This window comes from Lipophrys pholis, assembly GCF_963383615.2.
Source record: "Lipophrys pholis genome assembly, chromosome: 11".
Lineage (NCBI taxonomy): Eukaryota > Metazoa > Chordata > Actinopteri > Blenniiformes > Blenniidae > Lipophrys > Lipophrys pholis.
The window spans coordinates 17,796,203-17,823,104 of record NC_137631.1 but is presented as its reverse complement, the minus strand read 5'-3'; the positions used below and the strand labels follow the sequence as shown (position 1 = coordinate 17,823,104).

The following is a 26,902-nucleotide window of genomic DNA, read 5'->3' as shown; positions in this document are numbered from 1 at the left end:
TTGGGGAGGTAGATTTGAGGGGGGCTCTCTGCTTTTTGTCACAGCTGCAGTGAGATTAGATTAGGGAACTTGATTTGCTATAATAAACCTAAATTGCGGGCAACTCAAGATTGCGGGAAAACACATTAACAAATGACTGCATTGCATATGTTTCCAAAGCGAAGGATAGCCTTTGAAATTATAGCGATCTGAGCTATTTAGTCACATTAGAGCGATGTGTTTCTCTTAATGTAAATGGATAATCAAAAGCTCTGCATCAGGTCTGGACAGAGCACCAGCATGACCTGCTGTGTGTACATAAACGCCAGCTGTAGTGATGGATGGCTGCTTGACAGACTGCCGTACTGTGATGTAGTAGAAGAATCCCACTGTGACGCCCATCTACCATTACAGCCACAAACACCTCGACACACCATATGGAGAGCTTTCTGCAGTTGCGAACAAAGCCAATGTTTGAAAGTGTAGGTGGAAATGAAGGGTAAACGTTTATGTCAATGTGCATATGTGTGTTTGTGGGATTGCATAATGAGATGCACATAACATTTGATTACATCAGCGTCACAACACGAGCCACCTTCACCATACTAGCTCTACTTCATTTTATGTTCCATCAATTGTCAACAGGATATAAGATAAAAAAAAGGGAGGGAAAAAAAAGCATACAGAGAGTGAGAAAGAGACTCACAATCCTTCCAGGAAGGACCCTGAAGGGTTTGGGGCCCTGAAAAATAAGGCTAATTTGAAGGTCATTTAAAGAGCGCCAGGCAGCGTAGCTCAGGAGGGGGGCCTGGAACAAGTGGAGGGGGAGCAGCTTGGTTCGCTCCGCTGTGAGGTAGGTGCTCCAACACTCTCCCTGGTGCTCTTCATCAATCTCGCCCATCCACCAAGACCCTCCTCTGACCCACATAGCGACCAGGGGGAGGGGGTTGCCTTTCTTGTATTATTGATACCTCAGCATCACACAGCCTGAACTTACTTGAACCAAGTCAGCAGAGAAGCCACGAAAGGTCAGAGAAGCACAGGAGGACATTTAGCCTCTCATTCAAACTTACAGTAAAAAGTCAATGATAAACCCCTATTTTGATATTTCTATTGTAGCCACACTATTAAATTTTAAAGTATGTTCTTGAATGATATATATATATATGATTATTGGAGTCTTTGAAAAAACATTGTAGGAAACAAAATTCAGTCACACTAGGAGTGGCACCACTATGTTTTGTGTTTCGTAGACAAAGGAGAATCGACGCTTCTAAATTGAGTGCAGATATGTATATGTGTATGTAAAGCATATGTGTGTGTGGTTATCTGTTTCTCTGCACTGTGATTGACTGCGGGTATCACGGTGTATAATATCTTTCACTGGTTGAAAGCTGAGATCAGCTCCAGCTCCATGCAACACTACATTAGTCAGCAAAATATATAAGAATGATGGATGAATGGCTATGTCGAAGATTCAATATTACGGGACAATAAATTAGAAATACATGTAAATATGGACAAAAGGGTTTTCTCTGCTGCCTAACAATTCTGGACAGACATAAGACAAACATATTAAGACGGACAGGTGACGCGTGTATGTCTTTAACTCATCGTTCCCTCCCCCTCTGCTCTTTACAGGACTTGACTTTAATACAAATTGACCATTTTCACATTTTCTCTGATTAAAGACAATTTAGAAGAAAGTGCAAGCCTGGATCTCTGTATACTAAAGACATAGAGCTGCATCTCCCCATCTACCGGGTTGTCCTTGGCAGTGGGTTTTCTGTGTATGTGTGTCCCTGAGTGTTTTGCTTTCAGGTGCACGAATACAAACGGTCCTCTTCGCATCAGTTTGGGAAATGTCTTTTGAATATAATGGTGCTTTAGTGGCTAAAATGTAAATGCAGACAGTGGAATGAGCAGATACACATATCTCCATGTCACCATGTTGCTAAAACTACGATTATGAAGGAATAGACATGCTTTCAGTGCACAAAGCAGAGTTATTGGTTTAGTCCCCTATTGTTTAAACAAAGAAAAGCAATATCACCTCCAAAGAGGTTTATAATCTTTGATTTTGACACTGAATGGAAATGAGAGAAAGAGGCTTTAGTGGTGAAACAATAGTAGATTTGCCTTCTGCGTTTGCTTCAAATTAGGCCAAGGTTTAGGTGAGGATACACACAAGTTTAAGCCATTCCAAGTCTGCAATAATGGAGAACAATGTGAATTTAAATACAAAACTATTGTTTAACAAATCACTGGAACAGAAGGATGCTGCTGGATGGAAAGAGAGCTCAATTTATCTGACTACCAGGTCTTTGCTATGGACAGCTCCAGTCAGTTCAAAGCAAAAGGTGCCAAGCTGAGGTGTCTGGCTTTGTTTGTGGCTCTTGACAACAGTATTACGTGCACAAATACTTTGATAAGGGTGCAGGAACACATTTTTGAGGATCGTCTAGCTTTATCTGAAGTGTAACAGCTGTTAGCACATTTACATATTCGCTCCGAGTCACAAGATTTCTTTGTTCGAGTGTTAAACCACCATGTTCATTGAACAGAAATAAAAAATTGCCAAATTCTCACAAAATGCAGACTTTTTTCCCCCCAAACTATGTTCAACGCCATCAATGCTGTAGATAAAGCACAAATGCTCTGACTCCAAAATTGCCTTATGTCCACCATAGATAGATTGTGATTATTGACAAGGACTATTCAAGACACTATACAAGAATATGTCGCAACAAATGTGTCTCTGTCCCTGAGCATTATTTGTGACAGCAGGGGATCGTGCTGACTGCTGAAGGTTTGGTGTCTGTGGGTTAACTAACAAAGGAAGTGGCGACAGCTGTGTAAAAGATAGGTACTGGTTGTGGTTTAAACAAATAACTGTGACATATATGAAAAAAAATAAGCAGCAGCATGATTGATGCTTTTTACTGATTATATGTGACATTATTACGAGACACGTTTGTAAGCTTCATTTAACTTTGGATTGGAGCCATAAATTGTTCTGTGTCACGCAGGACTGGAGCGATCCTCAGTGGAAAGTTGAACCTGTGTGGAGGTACACATTGAAACATAAGTTGATTTTACAAATTAAGTTTTTGTTATTTTATTACGAAGAAAAGTTCCATTTATGGGGCTGACACATGAAATGGTTTTAACTTTTTAATCATGGTGGAAAGACAGACATAAGAATGACAAGGCAAATTTGCAATAATTCATTTCTATTTTATTTTTTTTTAATTTTGTTTAATTTAGTGACGTGAATCTCTGTGATTATTTTGTGAAACTGTGCTGCCTGCCATAGACACATTCCTGCACAGGCTGGAGTCAGTGTGGTTTGCTACCTTGTCTGTCAGACAGCTGTGTGGCAAAAGTTCAAGCACAACTTGAGGGAATTCACCCAAATTTTCTTTGTAAGTAGATGAAAGGCAGCAATTTCACAACCATTCATACGACTTTCAAATCCCCAACTTCTTTTCCTTAAGCAGGATCAGTAGAAGTCTCCAGTATGTCAAGCAGCTGTTACCGTGCCCAGCTTTTCTGCCGTTGTTACCGTCCGACAAAAAAAAGGACGTTTTCTGTTTTCATCTTAAGCTTTTGGCTTCACAAGCGGAGTTGCCAGGGTTGCCATGAGCCTCTTCAATTGAGAACAGGAAGGGCAAGTGCTAAATTGCTTGAGGGCAGATTGTTTTTAATCAAATGTCTTGACAGATGAAAATGGGAGTAATTCCAAGCACACAAGGCAACCCATGCAGAAGATGTTTTAAGTTAGGAAACACTGCATGAAAAGCAAGCATTATTGCATTTTTTAAGAGCCACCATGTGTCATTCAACAGCAACGTAGTAGGAGTAAACTGACTGAAAGAAAAAAGCTTGAATGATACTGCTTGTCTTTTGGCTTCCAACTTAAACTGTTTCACTAAAGGCATTCACCCTGTGATGGTAATGGCCTGGATTTATGGAAAATGAAGCCAGGAGTAGGAAAGTCTGAGGGTGTTTAAGGCAAACACACATCACAAACATCTTTTTCTTCCACTGCCCGCATGGTCAGCAGCTAAACCGACAGGTAAGCATTGAGTGAGACTGGGAATCTCGAAAAGAGAAGTCTTCAGATCTAATGAGCGCATGTGGCTCCACTGTACGGAAGTGATGTGCAGTATGCAACGCTCTCAAAGTGAGTCTCATTGATACGATGCCTTAGATATCATCTAGATCTGAGCAATATTCTTTAAAAAACAAAAAGGTTTAATTGTCATCTATTAGTGCACTGTAACTTTTGGAATCCCCCCCCCCCCCACAATATGAGACACATAATGACAGCCTTGAATAAGCCTCAGCTTACCTTTACGTGAGTTAAATTCTGTTGTTTGTTGGTATGTTATCCCAGTTTGTTGCTGTTTCTTCATGTCATTAATTCAAAAAATCTGTTTCTTTCAACAACAGGTGCTATGTTGAGTTCTATATAACTGAAAAAATACATCCACCTGGCAGGAACATGTGCAGCATGGGCAGCTGAAAAAAAAAATAATACTGTAATAGACTGTAATAGACTGCCAGGCCTTTCTGTGTGGAGTTTGCATGTTCTCACCATGTGAGTATGTGCGTGGGTTTTCTCTGCGTGCACACGGTTTCCTCCCACGGTCCAAAAAAAATGAGATGTGAGAGGGAGCCTGAATTGACAATATGTCTGAATGTGAGTGCTTTTTGGCAAAGCAGGTTATTTCTTGAGCTTGACATTGGGAAACCCTGGTTGAAATCCCGGCTGCAGTAGGAACTTCATCCAGCTTACAAATGTGTCAAGTTGCAGCCTGCAGCTTGTGCGGGCTGAGGCTGCTTCTGTAAAAGGAAGAAGCCCATTGCACGCTGCAGATATCGCTAAAAGGTCTGAAGATGTAAACAGGAAGAACAAATGCCACGCCGTTCATAGTTAAATTAGTTTTGAAAGACCTTAGAACTTTGAATCTTGTGGCGCAGATGTGACTGCAGCTCTGTGAAGAGGAAAAACAAAATGTTCCTAGAAATTTGATCATGTGTAAAATAAAAATAGATAAAACAGGAGGGCGAAAAGTAGAAAAGAATTTTCTTTTTAACCCATGTGCTCTGTACGCCATACATTTACTATCACTGTGTGGTTGGACTACAAGGGAGGAATGTGATTAGAAGTGTCTGGACGGACTTTGGCAGGGGTGAGAAATTTTAAGTACTCGCTTTCCACCTCTCATCATCCACCCCCACACGCTCCCTTGAATGTCGACACATACACACAAACACACAGATGTCAGTGAAGTCTGAGTGACTCTACCCATGTCACTGGGTGCCTGCTGTGAAAACAGCCCCCCTCCTTTTTCCTCACCCCTTCGCCTCCTCTCTCCCTCTTTTCTGGACGCCAGCCTGACATACCAGACCTTGTTCGTTAGTGCATATTTTTACCCACCGTTACTAAATTAGGAAGCCAGAGGGAGCAAATGGAGTGTGGCTGCCAAAGCAGAAGAAGAAGGGTCTGATCAGGCCTGGGTTTGCTGAGGGTCCATGCCAACCCTACCAGCTTCATTACGAGCCACTTGGGTTGCAGAAATAGAAGCCCAAAAGGGACCTGGGCCAAACAGAGTCCTGAACGGCCAGCCAAAAACTCACGGGACAAACAAACAAATAAACGAGTTGTCTCATGGGCTGCCAGAATCAACCGGCAGCAGCCTTCCCAAGGAGCCATTTGAAGTTATCTTAGGCAGTCTTGCACACAAAATGTGCCCTGCCCCGAGTTTAAAAGTGGTGACGGTACACACACTGCCGGCCTGATACAGAATAAATTAACCTAGAAAGCTTCCTCCAGAGACCAATTTCTCAAAGCAGCCACAGAGACGTTACTTCTTGTTTATCTGGCATGGATATTGGGCACTGATGTAAGCAAGAATATTTTCACAAGGAAATGTACATTTCCTCTTTCCTCAATGGGCATAGAGCTTTCATGTCTATTAAAGCACAGAAACATGTGAAACATAGATATTCCTTATTCTTACTTTGAATTCAGATGTCTGTTGTTTTTTTAAAAAAAATCTGTTTTATTTCATTTTTGATGAGACATTTGATTCTTTATCTACAAATCAGCTCTACAGCAGAAATCTTTTATATATTATGAGGTAAATGAAATTAATTATAATTGCATCTACATATCAGAAATGCCTTAAGAGAAACTATCTTTCCCCTGAAGGATAAAATATCTTGCAATTCAAAGAAAAGTGGATACACCTAATATGAATAATATTTAAGCAATGGGTTAGTGGGCAAATAACATGTTGCAATGTATACAAATGTGAAATTTTGTGAAGTAAACCACTGGAAAGAAAATAATGAAAGAAAAAACATTATAAAGGCATAAAATGTATAACATCGAGAGGAATGCCTTCCAAGTTCATTGTTTACCATCTCATCTGAGTGGCATCCTTCAACCTGTGCACCACAGTGACTTCAGCCCATTTAACACCCACCCATTAAAACTAATGAGCTATTAGCAGATGACTTTGAACAACTTAAAGGTCAATGTTGCCTCCCCCCTGGTACATTAACCAATAAGAATACAGAAATGGCTTCCACAGATGCGTATAACTGACTAAAAGTACTGCGTGTTTTTCTTCTTTTAGTGAGAAGGTTTATAATTTTATGGCCCATACAGACTGCTGTCGTCATAAACTACTTTGATAGCATTGAAATGCTATTGTTTTTCACCTTTTATTTTTCCAGAAGTAAAACGGGTATAAGTATAGTGAAGATACGGTTTACAAATCCTAAGTATCTCTCTAGAAATGCTAAGAAAACATAAAATAAATGCAAATACAGTTCAGAAAGAAAGTTGAAAGATGGCCTGGGGTTTACAGATTACCATCTTACAGACTTTGAAGTGTGCATACCTTTAGGCATGGCCAAAGCACAAACTATCACTTCTTAAAAGACGAACACAACGATATTATAACATTCCTCTCAGTGCAACTGTGAAGCCTGCATGACTGAGGTCATGTCCTGTTGTGTTGCTATACTGACATCTTGTGGACATAAATTGTACAGCACGAGATCAGAACTTATTAACTATATGCAGCTTCAAATAATGAGACTGCCACTTTTTTTTTATGATTGCTGTGCTGGATCCAAATATAATAGGGGAAAGAAAAGATGTATATGGTAACATTCGGAAATTTAGATGGCAATGGCCATTTCTGAAAATGTTTCCAGCACTCTGCCAAGTGGCCATGAGCCACGATGAGATCTATAATCGGCTATGATGTCTGCAGTCATTTTTGAGTGCATTGAGAAAAAAAATCAAAAATCGATTTTCTTTGAAAAATCGTATATTTTTGTCTGAGGCCAAATCGCCCAGCCCTACGATACTCGCATAGGGATTTGAATAGGGGAGGTCTTTGACCAAGCAAGTAAAGTTTTAGACCCACTGTAGCGTGTACTACTGAGTTACATATCACTTCCTGTTTCATGGGGAACCACCAGAGATTTTGCCACATGGGCTGCCATTGCCCCGCACTTTGACTCTTGATATCCTTCTCATTGGAAAGGCCTGCTGTGTAGGCCAAGTTTTAGGTCTCTTGGATTTTCCAAGTAGAATGAGTTCTGTGAGAGCATTTTTCAACTTGGGCTCTCCGGTATTGGCATGGGGTTGGGTCTTCTCACCTGGATTCTTGGAAATACACCGTGTACTCTAGTCCGGGGAGATGTTGGGCCTCGTGCTGACCGGTCCAATATATTTATATTTCCACACATTCGTTGCCATTTGTCCGTTCCCACTGAGGTAGCTTTCTTTTGAGTTATATTAACAAAGTTGTAGTTGTTGTATACTCAGAAATACTAATTTAATTGCTTTAGTAGAGGTTCAGTGGGAGCTCAAGCTGAACACGACTTCCTCCTTTGCGGTCAAGCCACGCCCCTATTCAAATCTGTTGCTCACTAAGGCCCAGGTCATGTGACCCACTGACTCAGTATTTTTGCAGATCAAATGCCTATTACGTGTCTACACATGCTGGTTAAGACACATATATTTATATTAGCTTTTAATGGTCGTAATTTAATAATCATTTTTTTTATTTTGAAAACCGGAAGCTTGACTCCTCTCTGAGACATTTCCGTAAAGTGCGCAAACAGAAACGAGAGACGGCTGGCTTCTGTCCTCGTGTGTTTTTCTGCGAGGTAGCCGGGCTTTCAATGCTGGATTCTAAGCAGTAGCACCGCAGCGTTTCACGGATGGGGATGTTTTGGAAGTTATTTGAGGCCGGCGGACGGTCACACTTGCGCACTGTGTGTAGCACGCGCAGCGTAACCACGGCAACCAAACCGCGTAGACGCCACGTTTGCTGATTGCTCCGTGAAAGTGTAAATAATAAATACTGTGCGAATATGGATGAAGTAAGGACGAAAACAAGAACAAATTCTTCAGAGTCTACGACAGAGTAAATTTTCTGCTTGCACTTTCCTTATTTTACATCCTCAGATATTTGTGAATCAATTCCATTGAAGCACGTCGCCGATGTTTGTTGTTATGACACATTCAGGTCCCCTGAAAGTGTTGGAAGTACCATCAGCGGGAGTGTGGACGTGTATCCTGACTGCGGTTCAGACGTGGAGAATTCCTCTCAAGCAGAATATGGCAGGAAAGAATTTGCCATGTTGCCTCCTGAAGAAAAGCTCCAGTACTACAGCAGCCGGGCTCAGGCCAGAGAAGACAACCAACATGTGGGTGAAGCACACTGACTCACAGGTTTTACCTCTCATCCAATGCACCATGAAAATTGTGCTCCAGAGTATAACACTGAGGAAGAGTCAAAGGTCTATTTCTTATCTAACACAGAACCAGATAATCACTCAGATTCACATCTATGGACAATCTCGAGACATCAGTTAACTTATATCTAAATTTTTGGGAGATACACTTACTTCCTGCGGGGAAACTAAATCTTGCTGACTGCATCCAAAATTATGTTTGACTGATTGTTGTCATTGGAAGTTTGTTATAACGTAGTTTACATAATCTTAACTTTTACTTTTAGCACTTTAGGAATGGTTAGGTAAAAAGTATAAAAGTTATATTACTTTTGGTGGATGACTTGCTCAAAATAGAACTTCATAATTTCATGGAGGGGAATATGCAGATGTCAACTCATCTGCTTCATCAACAGACTAAATTTAAAACGATTCTGCAGGACAAGGCACTATTGATGTTGGAGAACTAACTTCGTGTGATAGCATATTATTTTTTTTATTTTTTTATCAACACAAGGCACAGGTGTATGCCCTCTGTTTTCTGTCTCACACTGATAACAGAGTGACTGTGTTTGGTAGAGAGTGAAACATGCTGTCATGTTATTTAACCTGAACTGGTGCAGTGGATGAATCTGTCCACCTGATGCTCAGCACATGTAAACAGTGAATGGAAGGAAGAGGTAAGGACACTAATACACAATTTATGTGTATGAGGGCACATCTAAAGATTTTTTTTATTTTTTTTATTTCATTTTAAAACCATGGTTAACTAATATACCATAGCTTATTTAGCTCTCCTTTTCCCAACCTCCAAAATGTCAGAAAATCTTTTGGTGCTCAGCCAATCTGATATTCGCAACCAAAATCTGAGACTAAGATGAATTTCTCTGAAATATTTATTCCGGAAACAGAATAATTCAATGTGGACATTTGCTAATGGCATTAAAGGGCAAATTAATGAATAATAGACAAAACAAAAACTAAAAAATACTTAAATATTTGTGACCAGAATCATTATGCTGTTATTAGAGTTCATCACTGCTGAGTGCTGATGTATATGGACATCCTATACTCACAAAACACAACAGCTATGCAGTATACCTTACCGTCCAGTGTTTTGTTGAAGGTCTTTTTTTTAAATTATTGGTTGCAACACTTTCTAATTGGAAACAGACTTCAAGAAAAAAAGTGGCTTGATGTAATTGTTTTTTCCTAACTTTTTTTTTGTCTAAGTATGTCTTTGTACATAACGTTCAATCATTCAAAACTAAATTACAAAACTGAATTGATTATTGAAACCTGTGAATCACTGGTTTAAGTAATGTGTAATAATGATTATATGAAGTCTGTCTGTCTCATGTGTTTTCTTGGTGTTACATTTGATCTGCGGTTTAGTTAGGTGTCAAGAAAGACGCCATGACTATCTTTTACTGTGTTATTCCAGATTGAAGCTTGCATCCAGGACCTGGTGCGTTGTGTTGCTCTGACGAGGCTGATGTATGGGGAGGCACATCTGAAACTAGCCCGGGCCCACGCCAGACTGGCTAAAGCATATTTACAGTTTAAAGGTAACTTCACGTTTGCATCATATCCTGCTGCAACAAATGAAAATGTTTATTTTTATTTATGAATGTTTATTTTTCTAATAGGCTGGGGACTGCAGGCGAAGGAGCACACCACCCTGGCACGAGAACTGCTCCTCTTCTGCTCCTCCTCGTCCTCCTGCACAGCTGATAAACATGAGATCCGCACATGTCTCCTGAGCCTTCATCTCACAGAGGGAGGCGCTTCACTCATCACAGGCACATATCCTTACTGGGTTTGACAATAAAGTTTTGAACTAAATGATTGATTAATGAATTTTGAATCGATTCAAATAGCAAAGCTTAACAAAAGCCTTGACTGGTCAACTTTAGAAGAAGCAGAGTCTTCTTTTCTGGAGGCAGAACGTGTCCTTGAGGATCTTCATCATCGCCGTGTTATCGGCCAGGAAGAGATGATGAAGACTCAGCTAGAAATCTTCCCTGGTCTATGCAGGTACTGTCAAGGAAATAAGCATATGTGTATTCTCAAAAACAAAAGTCGTAAATATATAATGGAGCGGTTGCTTTAATCTGAATTTTTAGCCAGTTGTGTTGACTAGTTTATGTTTATTCTGATCCTATTAGTAGTGCTCCTTAAAAGCACTATCTCGTATTTAATGCATGTGTCTCTTGACCCAGCAGGTGTTGTCTGGGAATCACATTTTGCTCTAAATCCAACAGCTCCATGTTCAAACTGGAAAAAATAACAATACACCATCCCCAATTGATAGAAGATATAAAATGTAACAATTTTTGTTTTGACAAATTTTGTTGCATTTATAGTAATTGCAAAGGAAATTGATTTAATTTGTTTTGACCACAAGATGGCAGCAAACCTCCACTCAGTACATCCTTTCAGTTTTTAAAAGCTGGATCTTTCTTGATGTATTTGACACACCATACCTTTATGTTCATATGAAATCAACTTGCTTAATCTGAGTTTCCCTTTTATTGTCCAGTCTCCTCAGCAGTAAGCATGAATGTTTTGTAATGATATTTACGGATAAGGTTTGGCTATTTTCCACACATGGGTTCATTGAGACATACTGTACATTACAAAGAGGCAATGTACAGTTATCCCTTTGAACCACAGCTACACTTTCTTTATAAATTGTGACATCTTATTTTGTTAGGCTTTATACACTTCACTTTGACAGCTATTTTCATTTTACTCCTTTGTTTTTGCATTTTTAAAATTAACATGTGTAACCTAATGGTGCTACTGACAGTCAAACTCTCAAGGGTAGTGCTACAAGCTTAGAAATGATTAAACAATTAAAGGGTCATGGTACCAGCAACTGCCACTAACGTCAAGTTTAGTGCTGGCTGATCATCTGTTATGGGATCAATGTGGCCCAGTAACCCCCAAACAATATGTAGCTCAGATGTCATAGCTTAAATCGCAAGGGATGAAATTACACAACTTAGAAAAAACTAGTCATGCTTTGGTTCAGCTTATCCTCTAATGTTTTTAACTTTATCCCATTAGAATTGCTCCATGAAATAGCGAGTACCGTTATTTATCATATATGACTTGACCCAGCAAATGGCTCGTGTCTTTCCCAAAAGTGAGCTCTCTGAAGTGAGGTGAGCTGAACTCGTTGGCGTTTGTATATGTTGCCTCCTTGATCTGTTTCAAAGAGTTGGGGTTTGTTGACATGATTTGTGTAATTGAAAAAATGTGCAGACTCTGGCTGGTGTGTAAGCTTGCTAAACCTCTTTTGTTATGTGATGACTCAGAATTTGGCATGCTTCTAAAGCTCTGTCAGTCAACACTGTTGTGGTGGAGGGGAATGTTCGCACAAAAGCCTGGAACAATAAAGTAAGCTCTGCTCCAGTTGTAGATCACGGTCCAAGCTTTCTGCTCAGTTTCAAATTTACACTCAAGGTGTGCACTCCCGATCCTCAGCAAAGGTATTTCTGCTGGAGCAGCAATATCTTAATTGCTGGAGTTAAAAATATCCAACTCTAAATCCATGGCCGCTATGAGCATGTATTCAGTTTCATGTTCTTGTCATGAATCCAATGCTTTTATTTACAAATCGTATTCAATTAACTTTAAATCGTAAGTTATCAGCTTCGACCATTTCGAGAAATTGTCTCCTTCAAACTGATTTTTATTTTTATACATCATAGTATTTAATTTGTATTTTTGACCCATGCACAGCTTTAATGTGTTTACTGTCATCGGTGGCACTGTCCTATTTTTTATTTAGAAAAAGACCTAGATAGTGTAAGCAGCATGGCGACTACAAGTCATCACATACTGATAATCTTGAGTTTGAGGACCGCAGTCGACTTGTGTACTTCTTAAGAAGAAAGCCATTATTATTCTCATTGGAATATTTTCCCTTAGTACTTCAGTGAAATGAAACCGGGAGGGATTTTGTCATTGTTGATCTCTGTAGTTATTCACTCCTATCTGAGCCACACAAAAAACCTGATCCAGAATGTGATGAGTTAAAAGAACTGTACACATTTGCTGGAGTCGGCTCTAGTCTGTCTGTTTTCGCTGTGGCTTTTGCCTCGCTGTATTATTTTTCCAAGTGAAAGCCCAGCACACTTGCGTCAACCCTGTTGAGGGAACATTTACAAAAGAGCACTGTGCGGTTCACTTGGCTCCACATCCCCAAATCTTTAATTATATTAATTCGCTGCCCTGTGGATTCTTGGTATATTTCAAGGGGATGTGGCATATTACTGTTATGCCAGGAAGTGTGTAAGGATGCAGAGTGAATGAGAGGATAAAGCAGCATTGTTTCTGTCTGTCCATGCAGGCAGAATGATAGGACTCCAGCCTGGTTGGATTGTAACTGATTCAGCCGGCGTTGCCGCCCTAAAAGGACCTGAAGTGCCGACCCAATGAACACTTATAGGTGTGGCTGTTCTAGCATCCATCAAAGCTTTTTAAGATAATCTAAGATTTTTGGGGAAACATAAGGTTATAAGCTTTCATAATGTTTTTGTACCCTGAGCTTCAGAGCTATAAATGCTAGAATCCATGTGGTCCAGAAATGAGAGCACCATGGAGCATGTTATTACTAGAAATTGACATTATCAAATAAATTACAAATTAGAACAATATACCTTAGGTTGTGTAGGTAGATTTTTTTCATGTATTGTTGTGACGGGGATGTGACTAGAGATAGGTTAGTAGTCGGCATTTTGTCCTCAGAGCAATGCCACCCTCTTGACTGGAGAGCTGAATTACATTTAGAGTCCATTAGATGGTTTAAAGCTGTTAGCCGAGTAGCTTGATGCATTCAGTGTCCTTGCAGTGGATAACACAGCCAGTGCACCAACCCCACCCCCTTACCCCACCCTACCCACTCGATCCATGTTGTATGATAGGAAGTAACCGTGGCATGACTAAGGAAGAATGGTGAATCTTAAAAGTTACACATTTAGGGTGACAACATCTTTCAGATACACACTCCAGTCCTGAGCCACCCTTCTGCCTATATTTTCAGCTAAGGTGATTTTGCCTGATATCATAAAAACATCTCCAGTTTTAGACATGTTGGAATTGAAGATATTTGGAGAGCAAGGAGACGTGTAATATTCCGTGCTGAGCGAAGTGATTAGGATTTGTGCATGAATTGCGAATGCAACCATAAGAGATCCGAGGGAAACTTTCCAATTTATAGTCTGCATTGCAGTAAGCTTTAACTGCAGCCATCGACAAAAGTCTCGTTTCTGCAAGACCCAAGTTTGGCACCCATAGTACTTTTTCTAATACTGTGTTTAAATATTTATCCTCCCATGCTTTGGAAACCTCTGCTATCCCAATATCCAACAGGCTCATATAATGTAAGCAGGAGTGCCATTGTGCCATGCACTGCACAATAAATCCAGACAGAATTCAAGTCACTAATGTTAGATTCCTAATTCCTCAGTCCATTCTCTGCATCCCAAAAAAACATTTACAGTATAGACAATCAGAGAAAGACAGTTGTAAACAATGGGCAATCTTTAAATTGGTTTTATGGTGACATCAACATGTGTGGATTTATTTCTCTGACAGTCTTTGTGTGTTCATCCTGCTCTGTAGGGTCTATAGGGGACAGAGCAGACGGGAGGAAGCACTGAGCCAGTGTGAGAAGTCTTTGCAGTTGCTGAAGGAGTGCACAGAGCCAGAGAAGACGTGCTCTGTTTACAAGGACATGGCTGCCATTGAACAGGACAGAGGTCTTACGGACAGAGCCATAGAGCATCTCTCCAAGGCAAGCGATATACCACTTACATAACTCACACGTGGTACATAACTCTTCTCTACAACATATAGTACACAAACACACAAGAGACCTTCTTGAGACTGACACTGGCCTGTTCTTAAATAGTGTTCCTACACCTCCGACTTGGTGAGCTGATCTGTCTTATTTCACATGCTTGTTTTCACTAGGCTCATGCCATTGCCATGAGTCATGGCTTGGAGGAGCTCGAAGGGGCTCAGATCTCTCACAGCCTGGCCCTCATCCTTTCTGCTGCAGCAGAGCCTCATCACAATGGTGAGTCTATTCACAAATACAGATTGGGAATGAGTGGCAAGGCACAAGGGGTTAATTAGGATTTGAATATCCCTTTGTTTTTCAATGTCAAATTCTTTAAGATGCTGTTATGGTAACCGACCCTATAATAGTGCCTCTGAAAACATATCCATGTTTGGCCGTGTCAGTATGTTTCGCCCGTGTCAACAATCGGGGACTAAAAGTACAGCGTGCTCTGCTGCAGCAAAGTAAAGCACAACATAAGAAAACTGAAATATTCTTTTACGTGGAACATTAATCTTACTTTTAACACTCAAGCATTTGTGTGCTCCATAAACTAGAACCAATTCTGTCAAGTGATTGTCACTATCATGCTTCTTTTCTTGTACTGTTGTAGAGTCTGCAGGTCAGTACTTTGAGCAGAGTCTAAGTTCCTACAGAAAGGCTGTGGGTGACCTGGATCCGGCCTTTCTTGCTGCTCAAGATGACTTCTGTCGCTTTCTCCTCATGAATGGAGAGCAAAAGGTGACTTACCCTCATAAACTGACATTTCCTTTTTCACAGTGCTTTCTTTCATCCACCGGCTTAATATAATAAAGCCATGTTTTTCAATTATTGTTTTTAACAACACTTTCAGATTTTCTCTAAGACTTCAAGTATCAAGTAGTTGTGACCTGTTGCTTTGTCAAAGTGTTTAAAAAAAATTATTCTATGTCGAATGTATTGTTGTAGAAATGTGTGGAGATCCAGAGAGCCTCTATTGATTCTAAAAGATCTGCATTTGGTGACCTGAGTGCCGAGGTAGCGGACACCCTGCAGCTGATAGGGAGTGTGGAGATGACCGGGGGCAGGTTAATCCAGGCCCACAGGACTATGATAAAGGTAATCATATATATCATGGAGCATGCACTGCATACATGGTTGTCTTGTATCACCACATGCATATTAGTAATCCTAGAGGGAGTACTAGTGTCTCTCATTGAGCATAAATTCTTTAGGGAGCTTTAATAAAAGAACAAACACACTCACACACATCTTAAACACATACACACACACACACACACACACACACAGACACACACTAGAGAAGCACAAAGCGTCCCTGTCATTTTGAGATGAGCTATTTCCACCATCTCTCCAGAGCTCAGTGTTATCAGAGTAACATGCTAATCTTGGAAGCTTGCAGTGTGCAGAGCTACCCTCCCTGGTGTAAAGTATCACAGAGTGACTTTGTGTTTTTTCGAGTCTGGTTTGCGCCAAGCAGATGGGCAACACAAGTTTGCAAAGAGAGTGGCGGCTCGGCACTTTTACCCTAATTAGTACAGTATGCCATTATGTCCTTTGAAACAAATGTGATATTCCTATGTCTTTCAGCGCACAGCCCTTGAGTTAATAACCAGTAGCCATTTAGCTAATTAACTCACGTTTCTCTTCTATAGTGACATATTTACCACGAGAGATGAGTTTTGACTTTGACTGAAAATGCAAAAATATCCCAAAACATGCGAGCATTGCTTCAAACGAGTAATGACACGCCCGCAAGTGAAGGAGCCTTGTTGCTATGTTGCTTTGTTATTGTTGCCTACGTGCAGAGGGGCTCCAGTCTGACAGGGGCTCACTCTCCTCTGCACCCCATCCCGCTGGTAACCTTTCTAAGTGCCCTGACACAGAGCAGATATATGACTGTGCCGGGGGGGGGGGGGGGGGGGTTTACTGCTGTCATCATGACCCAGAGTGCACTCTGAGTGAGTAACTTCGGCTTTTCCATAGGGAAGCGGGATCAAACAAAAGATACAGTGTTAAAAACTACCAAAAACAAAGAGAACAATAGTGCACACATTTTAACCACAACCCCCCTTTGCTTGTGCAGTTCCTCTGAAAAAGGGCCTTCCATTACATCAACCTTAGCAACAGTGAAAACATCCAGGAGGCCAGATGGAAATGTTCCAGACTGCCAGTGTTTTACTTTCCCTGGTGATGAGGGAAACTTGTCACTCCCCCCCACCCCACACCCACCCCACACCCCCCTCTCTCTTTGCTTTACAAACATCTCTTCAAATCATATTAGTGACGGTCGCAGTCTCTTGAAATATCTTGTGCGTGGGCAGGCAGTGAAGTCATATACATGTGTTTTCTGTTAAATGTTCTGACTTTTTTGAACTTTCAAGTTATGCAATAGTTTCTTACATCATGGAGCCGGGCAATCGGTCCTCTCCTTGGTTGAATCAAACTACAACTAGAATGAGATGTGAATTTCTAACTTCTAAACCATCTCACAATCTCTGCCCTTTAAAAAAAAACAAAGAACAACAATATCCTCTTTTTCCTGACACTCAGGAGTGGTCAGCGCAGGTGTCGTCTATGGTGGTTATTTTGGTATGTTTAGTGCATTCACATGTTGCCAGGAAGTGTGCCTTCTCCACTGAGTATTAGGTGTACCTCTCATCTTCCACTGACCACACTCTGCTGGTGTTTTTATAGTGCCTGAAGATCCAGAGTTTGTTGTTCGGGCCCCAGCACAAGAAGACCAAAGCTGCACAAAAAGCTGTGGACACGCTGGCTCGGTAAATTTGCCTTTTGTGTGCATGCATGCATGCTGTGCGTCTCTGTATGTCAATATCTTTATATATAGATAGATAAATAGATGCACAAATAAATAGTTTTATAAGATTTACAAGAACATATTTGGCTAGTGCTCAGGTGTAAATCACGTTTTACTGAAGTGTCGATTTTGTTAAAAGTGAAAACAACCACTTTGTCTGAATGTTCCGTATGATTTAGGAATCTGTCTGTATATGTTTGGTGTTTCAGGGCCCCCGAGGTGGCTGAGAAGCTGCAGAGGCAAGGTGGAGAGACGCCAAAACCTCACACATCGTCAGTCGTACCATCCATTGGTCATGATAGGAACTCCATGTCTGACTCTTGAAGTTTCACTTGACTTTTTTTGCACTGCAAAAGTTTATGTTATAATATCAAATGTTCTATTTTTGGTCTTATTTATCTATTAATGTAACAACATGCATTCTCTTTAGGTTGACCAACGATGGCCTGCATGAAATTGCACATCACGTTGAAGCAATTCAGCTCTGAAGAATGACAAAACATACCAATATTTTTTTTAATGTTTTAATTTGGATATGAGCATTTTTCTGGTGGGAACTTTACACATCTGCCATCCCAAATAGTTGTCCTTTGTTTAATAAAAATCTTGATCAATAAAAGCAATGATGTTGGCTTTTCCAATTCTTAGTCACTGAAGACTAACACACATTTGTTTCACACATTTCTGCATGCTGACGTACACAATTTGCAATCAAATGGCACATCAGGTCCAGATTACACCGTATACACAACTTGTGTTCAAATTAGTGTTAATCGTGTATGGGGGAAAAAATATTTCATTCTTCTGTTTTGCCAGTTAAATGCTGCTTATGTTATATGTTAAGTATGGCATTTATCTTAAACTTTGCATTTGCTGAAATAATACCAAGAAGCCGATCTAAGTAAGACTTGCTCTGTAGCTGTAGCATAATTGTCACTTATATCAGCTATACTTCTATTTAAAGTCACACAAACAGACTGTAATCACAATGCTTCCTTTTCACCCCTGCAACTAATACACACCACAACAAATCCTTGTGAACACCCAACGCCACTAAGCCGAGGAACCAAAAATAGTCCCAGTCGTATGCCGCCAGGTCAGAGCAGGGTTGAATAATTCACGTCAACACGGTGATCGCCAACAAATGTGGACAAGCGATAGGTGCCATAAACATGTATCAAAATAAGATGTGATTACATTATGGATGTTGCTGCATGCTTTCAATTTAATCGGGAGTTTGCTACTGTTTTACATTATTTTATCAGACTATTACTCTTGGAAAAAAGACAGCGGTCTTTGGCACCCTTTGGATAGTAGTAATAGTATGCCACCATGGACAAGTGGATTGTGAATATACTAATGAGACAAGAATATTGTTTTTGACTATTTCTTATCAATTATTCAAACTGTGTTATGTGCCATTGTGAGTCACGTTACATAATCTTAGCATTCCACATTTCACAAGTTAAGACAATAACCATGTTTTCCCCTCTCCCACTATACTACCCTTTGCCATAAGTTCAATATTTCTAAATAAAATAAAGTCTTTCAGAGCTGATGTGTACTAACACCATTCTATTTTTTAGAGATGTCCGAGACACATAAAAAATGTAAAGCCCCAGTATGTAAATGTTGCATAGCACCTCCATCACGCTGAGTGTCTTGTGTAGGTCTGCATTAAACATTAATATTAATCTTGACCAAGGAGACTCAGCATCGTGACAAAGATAACTATGAAGTGATGGTTGAGTTGATGGTATGCTGTAAAACACCCAATGAGGTGCTTCAGGTCTACAGCACAGGTTAGTACAAAAATAGAGGAATCTAACGAAAGCCTTTTGAAAATAAACTGCAAGTTTTGAAAAGGTTAACATTCTAATGCAACACACATCAGTGTTCTCTACCTTATAAAACGGACAGCATTTGCATATTCTTGTAGTTTTAACCCTAATTATATTCAGTCCAGTACTTTTGCAATTAATACTTAAGATCTGTAAAAATGTGGTTATTTTGTTGTTGTTGTTGTTGTTTTTGAAGACGGCAATATAAAATAGCACTCCCAAATTATTTATAATGTTGCAGAAATATTAGCACATTCACAACCTGCAACCAGTATGGCTGCTCCGAATGTGGACTCCTGTACTGGAACACACCCTGTATGTGCCCTTCAACATACAACGTCACGTTGGCAATCATTACATTTAAAAACATGCCATACTTGATGTTCTCAGTCCTCTGAAGGGCTATCGAGGTAAACCGTCGCAACTCGTTTCTCATGAGAAATCCTCACTGGGGTCTCAGTGATTTGAGAGTGCAGCTCGTGTTGGGAGGTTTCCCCTGCACCAGTTCCGTGTTCCTCCTTCTGGAAGGTGAAGGCTTTCCTTGTGATTTCCGACACTCCCTCGCCAGTGAAGCCTTCGAAGCCCCCACCATGCACAACCTCTTCTTTGGAAACTCTGATGGTGTATCCTTCTCCTGCCCCGCCCTGGAAGGCTTCCTCAAACCCTAAGTTAGAAGACCTCAGAGCTGCCATGATCTGCTCATCAGACAGATCCTCTCCCTCGCCCAGCAGCCCAGAATCCTCCAGGGTTTGAGAGACATTCAGCTCTGCAACTATTGTTGTGGTGCCATTGTCACTTGATTGTTGCACTTTTTTGATATCGACAGCCACGTTCTGTGGATTTTCACTGCTCACTTTTGTAAAATACGCCAATTCCTCCCTCAGTGGGCCAGACACTGAGCTCTGGAGCTTTTCGAGGGCTCCCTTCAGCTGTTCTTTGGGCTCCAATGAGTCTTCTCTCAGGAACTCGAGCACTGACTCCTGCACTATCGGAGAGACGCGGACCTCCTCTTCAATGATGCACTCTGGAAAGCCCTCCTTTGCAAACAGACGATCTCCTGATGTGAACTTGTAAGCGTCACTTTCCTCGACGGTCACTCTTTGCTGGGGAATGGCCTCATCTTGGTAATATCGTTCATCTGACAGGTCGTCGACGATGCCATAATGACCATAGGAAGTTATCCCACCACCTTCTTCGGACTCAGATAAGTTGTCGTCTGGGGTGGACACAAAATACTCATGAGACTCCTGGTCTTGGTAAAAATGTGAAGGTTCGCTCTCTCTGGAGAACTCCTGGCCTTGTACAGATCCACTCTTGGATTGGTCGGTGTCCGGTGTGTGAGATTTTGTAGCATCGTCATAACTTCCCCTCTGAAATTGAGTGTCAGGAGGGACATTTTCGAGCTCCTCGATCTGGAAATATGTTGAGGGCTCGTAAAAAGTAGATCTGGATTTCTGTTTAACTTCCAGTTCCTCATCACTGTGAGACTCCACCGGCGTCTCAATGATCTCTACGTTGACTGACTTATTTTGTAAGTTTTCACCGCCTTGCAGGCCGCTCAGCAAATTCTGAATCATACTTCCTGTTGCAGTACCCTTGATATCCTCCAGTGATACTTTCTTCACGCCTTGGCTCAGCAGTTCATCCAGCGCAGAGTCTTCGGAAACATCCAGCTCTTCCTCCACTTTGGACTCGAGCACAATCTGTGTCTTGGTTGTGCCATCCTCTTGCTCGGTTTTCATCACATGATATCTTACCTTTGAATCTCCTGACGAGCAAGCCTTTGCTTCTAAACCTGCCGGCTTAATCACTTTCTCAATGATCTCTTCTACAGACACAGAGTCCAATATCTTCTTCTCAGCTGGGCCTATAGTAGACTCTGTACCCGTCTTGTCTTTAATCTCATCGTACACATTACCTTTCTCCTTTTCATCGGACACTTGCTTTTTTCCTTCTGTCTCGGTTTTTGCACTGAAGCTTGTCATTGGTGGTGACGTCACTTTAATTGTTTTGGTCTCAGCAGTAGAAGACTTGATGGGACTGTCTACTTCAGAGACTTGTTTGATTCTTACAATTTTTTCCTCCATTGTTGTTTTTGCAATATTTGGACTCTTTTGCTTTTCCCCGAAGCCTGTTTGCTCATCTTTGGTGGTGGCCGTGGTGGTAGAAGTGGCTGAAGCAGCAGCTCGAGCTTTGTTGAATGAGATCATATCTCTTCTGGAAGCGGGACTCTGGTTGCGAGCTCTCTCTGCAACTGAAATGGGAATGACCCTCGAAGGACTTATGGACCCAGAGGAAGGTATGGGCGATCTTCTCAGGCTGGAGGCCGGTGGCGTATATCTGATATTGGTTTGTTGTCTGGTGGTTAAGGTGGAAGCTCTTGGAGTATAAGGCTGAGCAGGCATCTTGATATCTGAAGCAGACAAGTTATATATATAATATTGTTACACTGATGTTTTGATATTTGATTTGAACTGCCCCTGCAATGTTTGTCCGCAGTATCAGGGAAAACAATTAACTGGATCATTTTTAAGATATTACCTATTATTCTTTCTCTTTGCTGTTGATTCCCCCTCCTGTGAGCATCTTGCAGTCCTATTCTCTCACCTTCCAGGAGCGCCCTGAATAGAGACAAGAAACAAGATAAAACGGAAAAAACAGGGGTAAGATAAGTCGCTCAATATTTTCTTTATTTCAAATAATATTTCATATCGTGATTTAGAGAATAAATACCTCACAAGCTGGTGTACATCATTCAGCTCCGCCATTTCAACTCCCTTGAAACTATGCTGAACAGGCTTACAAGAGGGTAGGAATACAGATCCTGTCCATATAGGGTAGTAATTATCAAAACTTCAACAAACCACTGCCATTCAGTAAAAAACTTGTTTGCAATGAATGTAAACAGATCTCACCTCTCCTTGACCATGCTTCAATAAACAAACAGCAAACCCAAGTGCCTCAAAAAACAGAACAACCTCTCCGGAGAGCTCCTTCTGAAAGACTGACCTAAAAATAACCACCACAATGTGGGGCTGCCCAGGCTTCCCAATAAAACCTAAAGTAAAACCTGACTCGTGACACGTTCCCGAAAACACATGCCACTGCACGTCTCGACACAGGCATCCGGAAACTTCAAAACAAACCAAATGTACTTGTGGTCAGTCAATATAGGAACGTAAATAACTTCCCCAATAAAATGTACTTGTCATCAATAATCATGTGGGAAATCATGTGGGGAAACTTTAATTCTCCTGGAATAGAACGCCTCCTTTGCATTAACCTTTGATCAAAAATACACTACTTATTAAGTGGCGTATAAATAGCTTAACCTTTCAGTAAATATAGTCTGTTACTATGTCAACTAGTGTGATGTGTTCAACCTGTGAGCACGAAGTCTGGCCATACAATTCCATTATGGGATACGATATGCCAGATATAATTTGACTTGCTTCATCGACACCAACCACAGGGAAATTTTTTAAGACCTTTATGAAATATTTATGTGTGGTATTTACAAGACTGTAGAAGGCAACGACTCATTTAGAGTTTATTTAGGTGACCGAAGGAGGGGCTTAATGCCGGAAGCAGCAGGGGACGAGTATTTCATTTCAAAAGATCATCGACACAGTTCATTGTAAGTGAAGCTGGATGAAACAGATTGCCAAAAGCATGCATATTTTTGGGAAGAGAATAAATAATACATTTTAACAATCCAATCCATTATACTCAATAGATACACTAAAACTCTACCTATTAACTACCATGTAACTCTCCATAACTAGTGGTATTTCCTTACAGCCAAAAAACTTCATATTCTTGTTTAATTTAAGTTATTTTGAACTCTTTGCGACAAAAAGAACTTAAAAAAAATATTTTGGTTATGTGGTCCTCATGTTGGGCAGAATGACTCACTGTCAAGTCAGACCTGAATATGTAAACATAGAAGGGAGCCACTGTTGACAGAGGATAATATTTCAGCATGCTTTTCCTACTACAAATCAGACGGAAAATCCCCTGTCACACTTTGAGGGCTGCTATAAATACTTACTGTTTGAATCAGCTGAACAACAAACGGTCGAAACATCGTCAGTACCTGTAAGCAGCCACCTCCATGCCCAGATCCATCTTCACCTGGAGAAGGTGCTGATGCTCTCTCATCTTTTCTGCGATCGTGTCGGCCATCATGTTTCTCTCATGCTCAAGCTCATCAATAATTATCTGGAGGAAAACAAGCACGTTTTCACTTGGTTTATGATTGGACCAGTGTATGTCATATGCTGTCATTGATAAGCCACAATTCAACTGAAAAATCCTTCAGTCATGCAGTTTCCTTTTTAAACACAGGTTTGTAAACAGCTGATTGTACTCCAGCCTGCTGTGCTGTTTGCATTCGTTTATCTGAGAGTTTTCCTCTTATGCCCCCGACAGCCGTTTTTTGTAAGTTATACATGATCCTTTCAAGTAAATATAAATAAATGTCATCCAACTATCTTTAGTTCATCATGCGGTCAGTTTCACATGTACCACCTTAAAGTGCTGAGGGCTGCCTGGCTACATGTGGACAGTTACAGTCACTGGCTGGCGACTGACCTGTTTGTGGATCCATCTTTAGGAGACTAATAAGGATTTCCAAGTCTGACAGCTAATTGGTTTAAGTGGCTGGAAGTAATCTGGCAGCTATAAACTAGTAGAGTGGTGCAACGTTACGCTGTCACCAGAGCTATTCAATCCATTTATACTGAGGTCAAATGTTGCACGCAACATCCCTGTGTGACGTTTATGAGACTGCAGACATGCTACATATCACTAAATATTGGAAAAGCTACCATGCTTATTGAAGGGGTGTCTTGTCCAAGTGTTACAATACGGTATAATAGGACATAGACAGCATGCTTCTCACACACAGACACACACTTCAGTTCGGATTGTGAGGATACACTGCTTGTTTGGGAAGCAGCCTGATCCATGAGCGCTTGTTTGCAGCAGCAGCAGCCATTGGCAGCTGTGTCTGTGCCTTGAAGGCAGTGGGTGTGGCAGGTTAAAGAGGGACTGGCCTCTCCTTTCGGTTAAGGCCCATTGAGAAGCAGAGATTGTGATGACTGTATTTTTAATGGGAATAATAATAATAATAATAATAATAATAATAATAATAATAATAATAATAATAATAATAATAATAATAATAATAATAAATACATTTGAGCGTCTATATGTTTGAATAATAGATCAGAAGAATACTTTATTCACTGTGGGCTTGTCCTCACCTGATATTGACCAAAGTCCGCACGGAATTTCTCGTGCATGTGCACAAGTTGCTCCTCCAGACGCATCTGAATCTGCGCTTGTCTCTCCGCCTCGGTGCGCATCTTGTCCAGCTCGGACGCGTACAACGTCTTCTCCCTCTGCAGGTCGCCCAGCATCGCCTGGTCCTCTCTGATCGACTCCTCCATCTCCTCCACCTTCTGCTGGTACGTCTCGAAGGTGTGGATCCATCCCTCGGACAGCCCGCGGGCGTACTGTTGCACCTCGTTGGCGGAGACCACCGGCGGGCCGCGGTAAGTTTGCGTGACGATGGGCGCGAGGCGGGACTCCACCTGCTGCCGGAGATGGACCTTGTCCTTCCTGTGCGCCTCTTCCAGGCACTTGTACTGACTCTGCAGCTGCAGGAGCCGCTGCTGGAGTTCGCCGTTGATCCCGTGGGCTTGGCGGAGCTCCTTCTCGCAGCCTTTCAGGTCGCCGCTGATGTCCCTGCACACCTCCGTCTGCTCGCTGGACAGGCACTGGACCATCTGCAACTCCCGCCACAGCTTCTCCCTCTCCATCTCCGCCTGGGACTTCTCCAGCGACAGCTGGTCCAACATCCTCCTCAGGCCCTGCATCTCCGCCTTGTACTTGGACTCGTTGTCGGCACTCCTCGACACTCTCAGTTGATTGATTTCTGCCAAAAGATGCGCATTTTCTTGCTCCAGCTGCTTCGTCCTGGACAGATACTGAGCCAGTCTGCTGTTGAGCTGCTGCAGCTGCTGCTTCTCGCTGTCAAAAGTTCTCTTGAAAGGAAGCATCGTGGCATCTAAAAAGAAAGAAAAATCTAAAGTGATTTAAAATTGTGTAAATTAGATCGTGAAAGAGCCTGATTACGCCGGTGTCATCTGCGTGCGTGCGGCTGTGTGTGGGCACAACTGTGATGTAATTTGCGATCGGTGGCCTTTGACAAGTGCAGGAGCGGATGGGCGGGTCCTGAACGCATCAGCGGAGCGTCCCGTGCGCGTCCCAGTCCTGGCAGATGTGATGCTGCGTTCAGGTCCCGTGGAACATAACGTAGTCAGGAAAACTATGAAACAACAAGCAGATTCTCTTTAGTGAGTATGTGTTGTTCAGCTGGAATCCAACAAATGTGCCTCATCAGCATGCACTTTCTCAAGTGACCAGATATTTACTGATGCCTCATTTCCAGTATTGTTTTTGTTTGCTCATAAGAGGTCGTATTGAAAAAAGGGACTCGTTTTGAACTAATGTGTGTTTTTAAAGACATTTTTGGGAATTAAATATAATGTAAAGAAGAATAGTTTAAATTAAATTATTAGCTATAGTGACAGAAAGAACTGCAGGCCTTCCCTCAAAATCTCACTTATCAATTTTCTACAGAATTTATTCCATGATTCCAGTTGTCTTCAGATATGTTATACTTGGTCCAATACAGAGGGAGTCCAACACTTTCATATTTTAGTCTCCAATTAACATCATGTGGGAGAAGTGTGGGAGGATACTGGAGTAAAGGTGACAGGTCAGCGTTTGCGTGGGAGAATATGCAAACTCCACACCGGAAATCCCAGCCCGGGTCCAAACTCTGGAACATTGTCACAGGAGGCAATAGGGCTAACCACTGCACATACATTTACTTGACTGTATTTGCTGGTTGACTTCAACTATCCATGCTTAAGAGTTGGCTGACCTGCTTTACTTTGATTATGAAATACAACTCATCAAAATTAGTTGATGTGCTTTGTGTTATGAGATTTATTTAATTACTTTCATTTCAAAAAGGATAAGATGAGATGGATCAAATTTGTTATCATACAGACAGATCAACAGGAGAAAATTGTGTCACTACATTTGATGCTGCAGCTGCAATACAGGCAAACACTTTAATGCTGCTTCTTTGTTTAGAAATGTGTGTTTTGGCTGATTTATATTGCAACTGTAATTTTCTTTGATGGGATTTTGCATATAAATCGAACATATAGATATTGTATCCGACATATTGAGTGAATTGACTGTGTTGATATCCAAATGTCTGGCATCACCTCATAAATATGACTAATTCAGAGAAAGACTTCTGTAACTAAACATGTTATGGTTTTTCTCCCACATTTACGGTTGGTCCTAAAGTTTCCACGAGGCCCCTGAATGCCTCATTGCTCCAGCAACTCCTGGTTTCTCAGAGAATGGCGCCTCCAGGTGGACAATGAGTTAATGGCGAGGACCAAATGAACATGTGATGTGTTGCGTAGTTTAAGGGTTTGTAACTGTATACTCCCGACTTTTCAGTCTCGGCTGCACTATGACTGAGAGCGAAACTGTGGTTATTACAGGTAAATTAATCTGTGTTAGTGAGTCAATATAGAGCCGCATTGTGAT

General features: G+C 41.2%; 2 protein-coding genes across 3 annotated transcripts; one reads left to right on the top strand and one right to left on the bottom strand.

The window, feature by feature from the left end:
* The first annotated feature begins 7,961 nt into the window (after nt 1-7,961).
* Nucleotides 7,962-18,055, top strand: ttc23 (tetratricopeptide repeat domain 23). Of its 2 annotated transcripts, XM_080475462.1 has the most exons (11): nt 7,962-8,438; nt 8,541-8,721; nt 10,193-10,316; nt 10,398-10,554; nt 10,660-10,785; nt 14,383-14,554; nt 14,734-14,839; nt 15,216-15,343; nt 15,551-15,700; nt 17,300-17,382; nt 17,630-18,055. In XM_080475462.1, exons 1-11 carry the CDS (start codon nt 8,386-8,388, stop codon nt 17,742-17,744), a joined length of 1,395 nt encoding a protein of 464 aa, XP_080331588.1. In that variant the 5' UTR covers nt 7,962-8,385; the 3' UTR covers nt 17,745-18,055. The 2 variants fall into 2 exon arrangements, with proteins under 2 accessions (XP_080331588.1, XP_080331589.1); XM_080475463.1 differs by lacking the exon at nt 15,551-15,700 and having other exon boundaries at nt 8,095-8,438; nt 17,630-18,032.
* synm (synemin, intermediate filament protein) lies at nt 17,938-25,482 on the bottom strand. Its single transcript, XM_080475461.1, has 4 exons — nt 24,529-25,482; nt 23,358-23,482; nt 21,803-21,882; nt 17,938-21,674 (listed from the first exon to the last, which is right to left on the bottom strand). The coding sequence occupies exons 1-4, from the start codon at nt 25,324-25,326 to the stop codon at nt 19,648-19,650; spliced, it is 3,030 nt and encodes a 1,009-aa protein (XP_080331587.1). The 5' UTR covers nt 25,327-25,482; the 3' UTR covers nt 17,938-19,647.
* Between the last annotated feature and the right edge of the window lie 1,420 nt (nt 25,483-26,902).

Excerpts from the sequence above, each read along its gene's own strand:
- synm (XM_080475461.1), bottom strand. The coding sequence starts at position 25,326 with ATGCTTCCTTTCAAGAGAACTTTTGACAGCGAGAAGCAGCAGCTGCAG. Across the intron at positions 21,883-23,357 it reads ATGGAGGTGGCTGCTTACAG|GGCGCTCCTGGAAGGTGAGA; the intron begins GTACTGACGATG and ends GTCTCTATTCAG. Across the intron at positions 21,675-21,802 it reads GCAAAGAGAAAGAATAATAG|ATATCAAGATGCCTGCTCAG; the intron begins GTAATATCTTAA and ends TGTCTGCTTCAG.
- ttc23 (XM_080475462.1), top strand. The coding sequence starts at position 8,386 with ATGGATGAAGTAAGGACGAAAACAAGAACAAATTCTTCAGAGTCTACG. Across the intron at positions 10,786-14,382 it reads ATCTTCCCTGGTCTATGCAG|GGTCTATAGGGGACAGAGCA; the intron begins GTACTGTCAAGG and ends CCTGCTCTGTAG. Across the intron at positions 15,344-15,550 it reads TCATGAATGGAGAGCAAAAG|AAATGTGTGGAGATCCAGAG; the intron begins GTGACTTACCCT and ends GTATTGTTGTAG.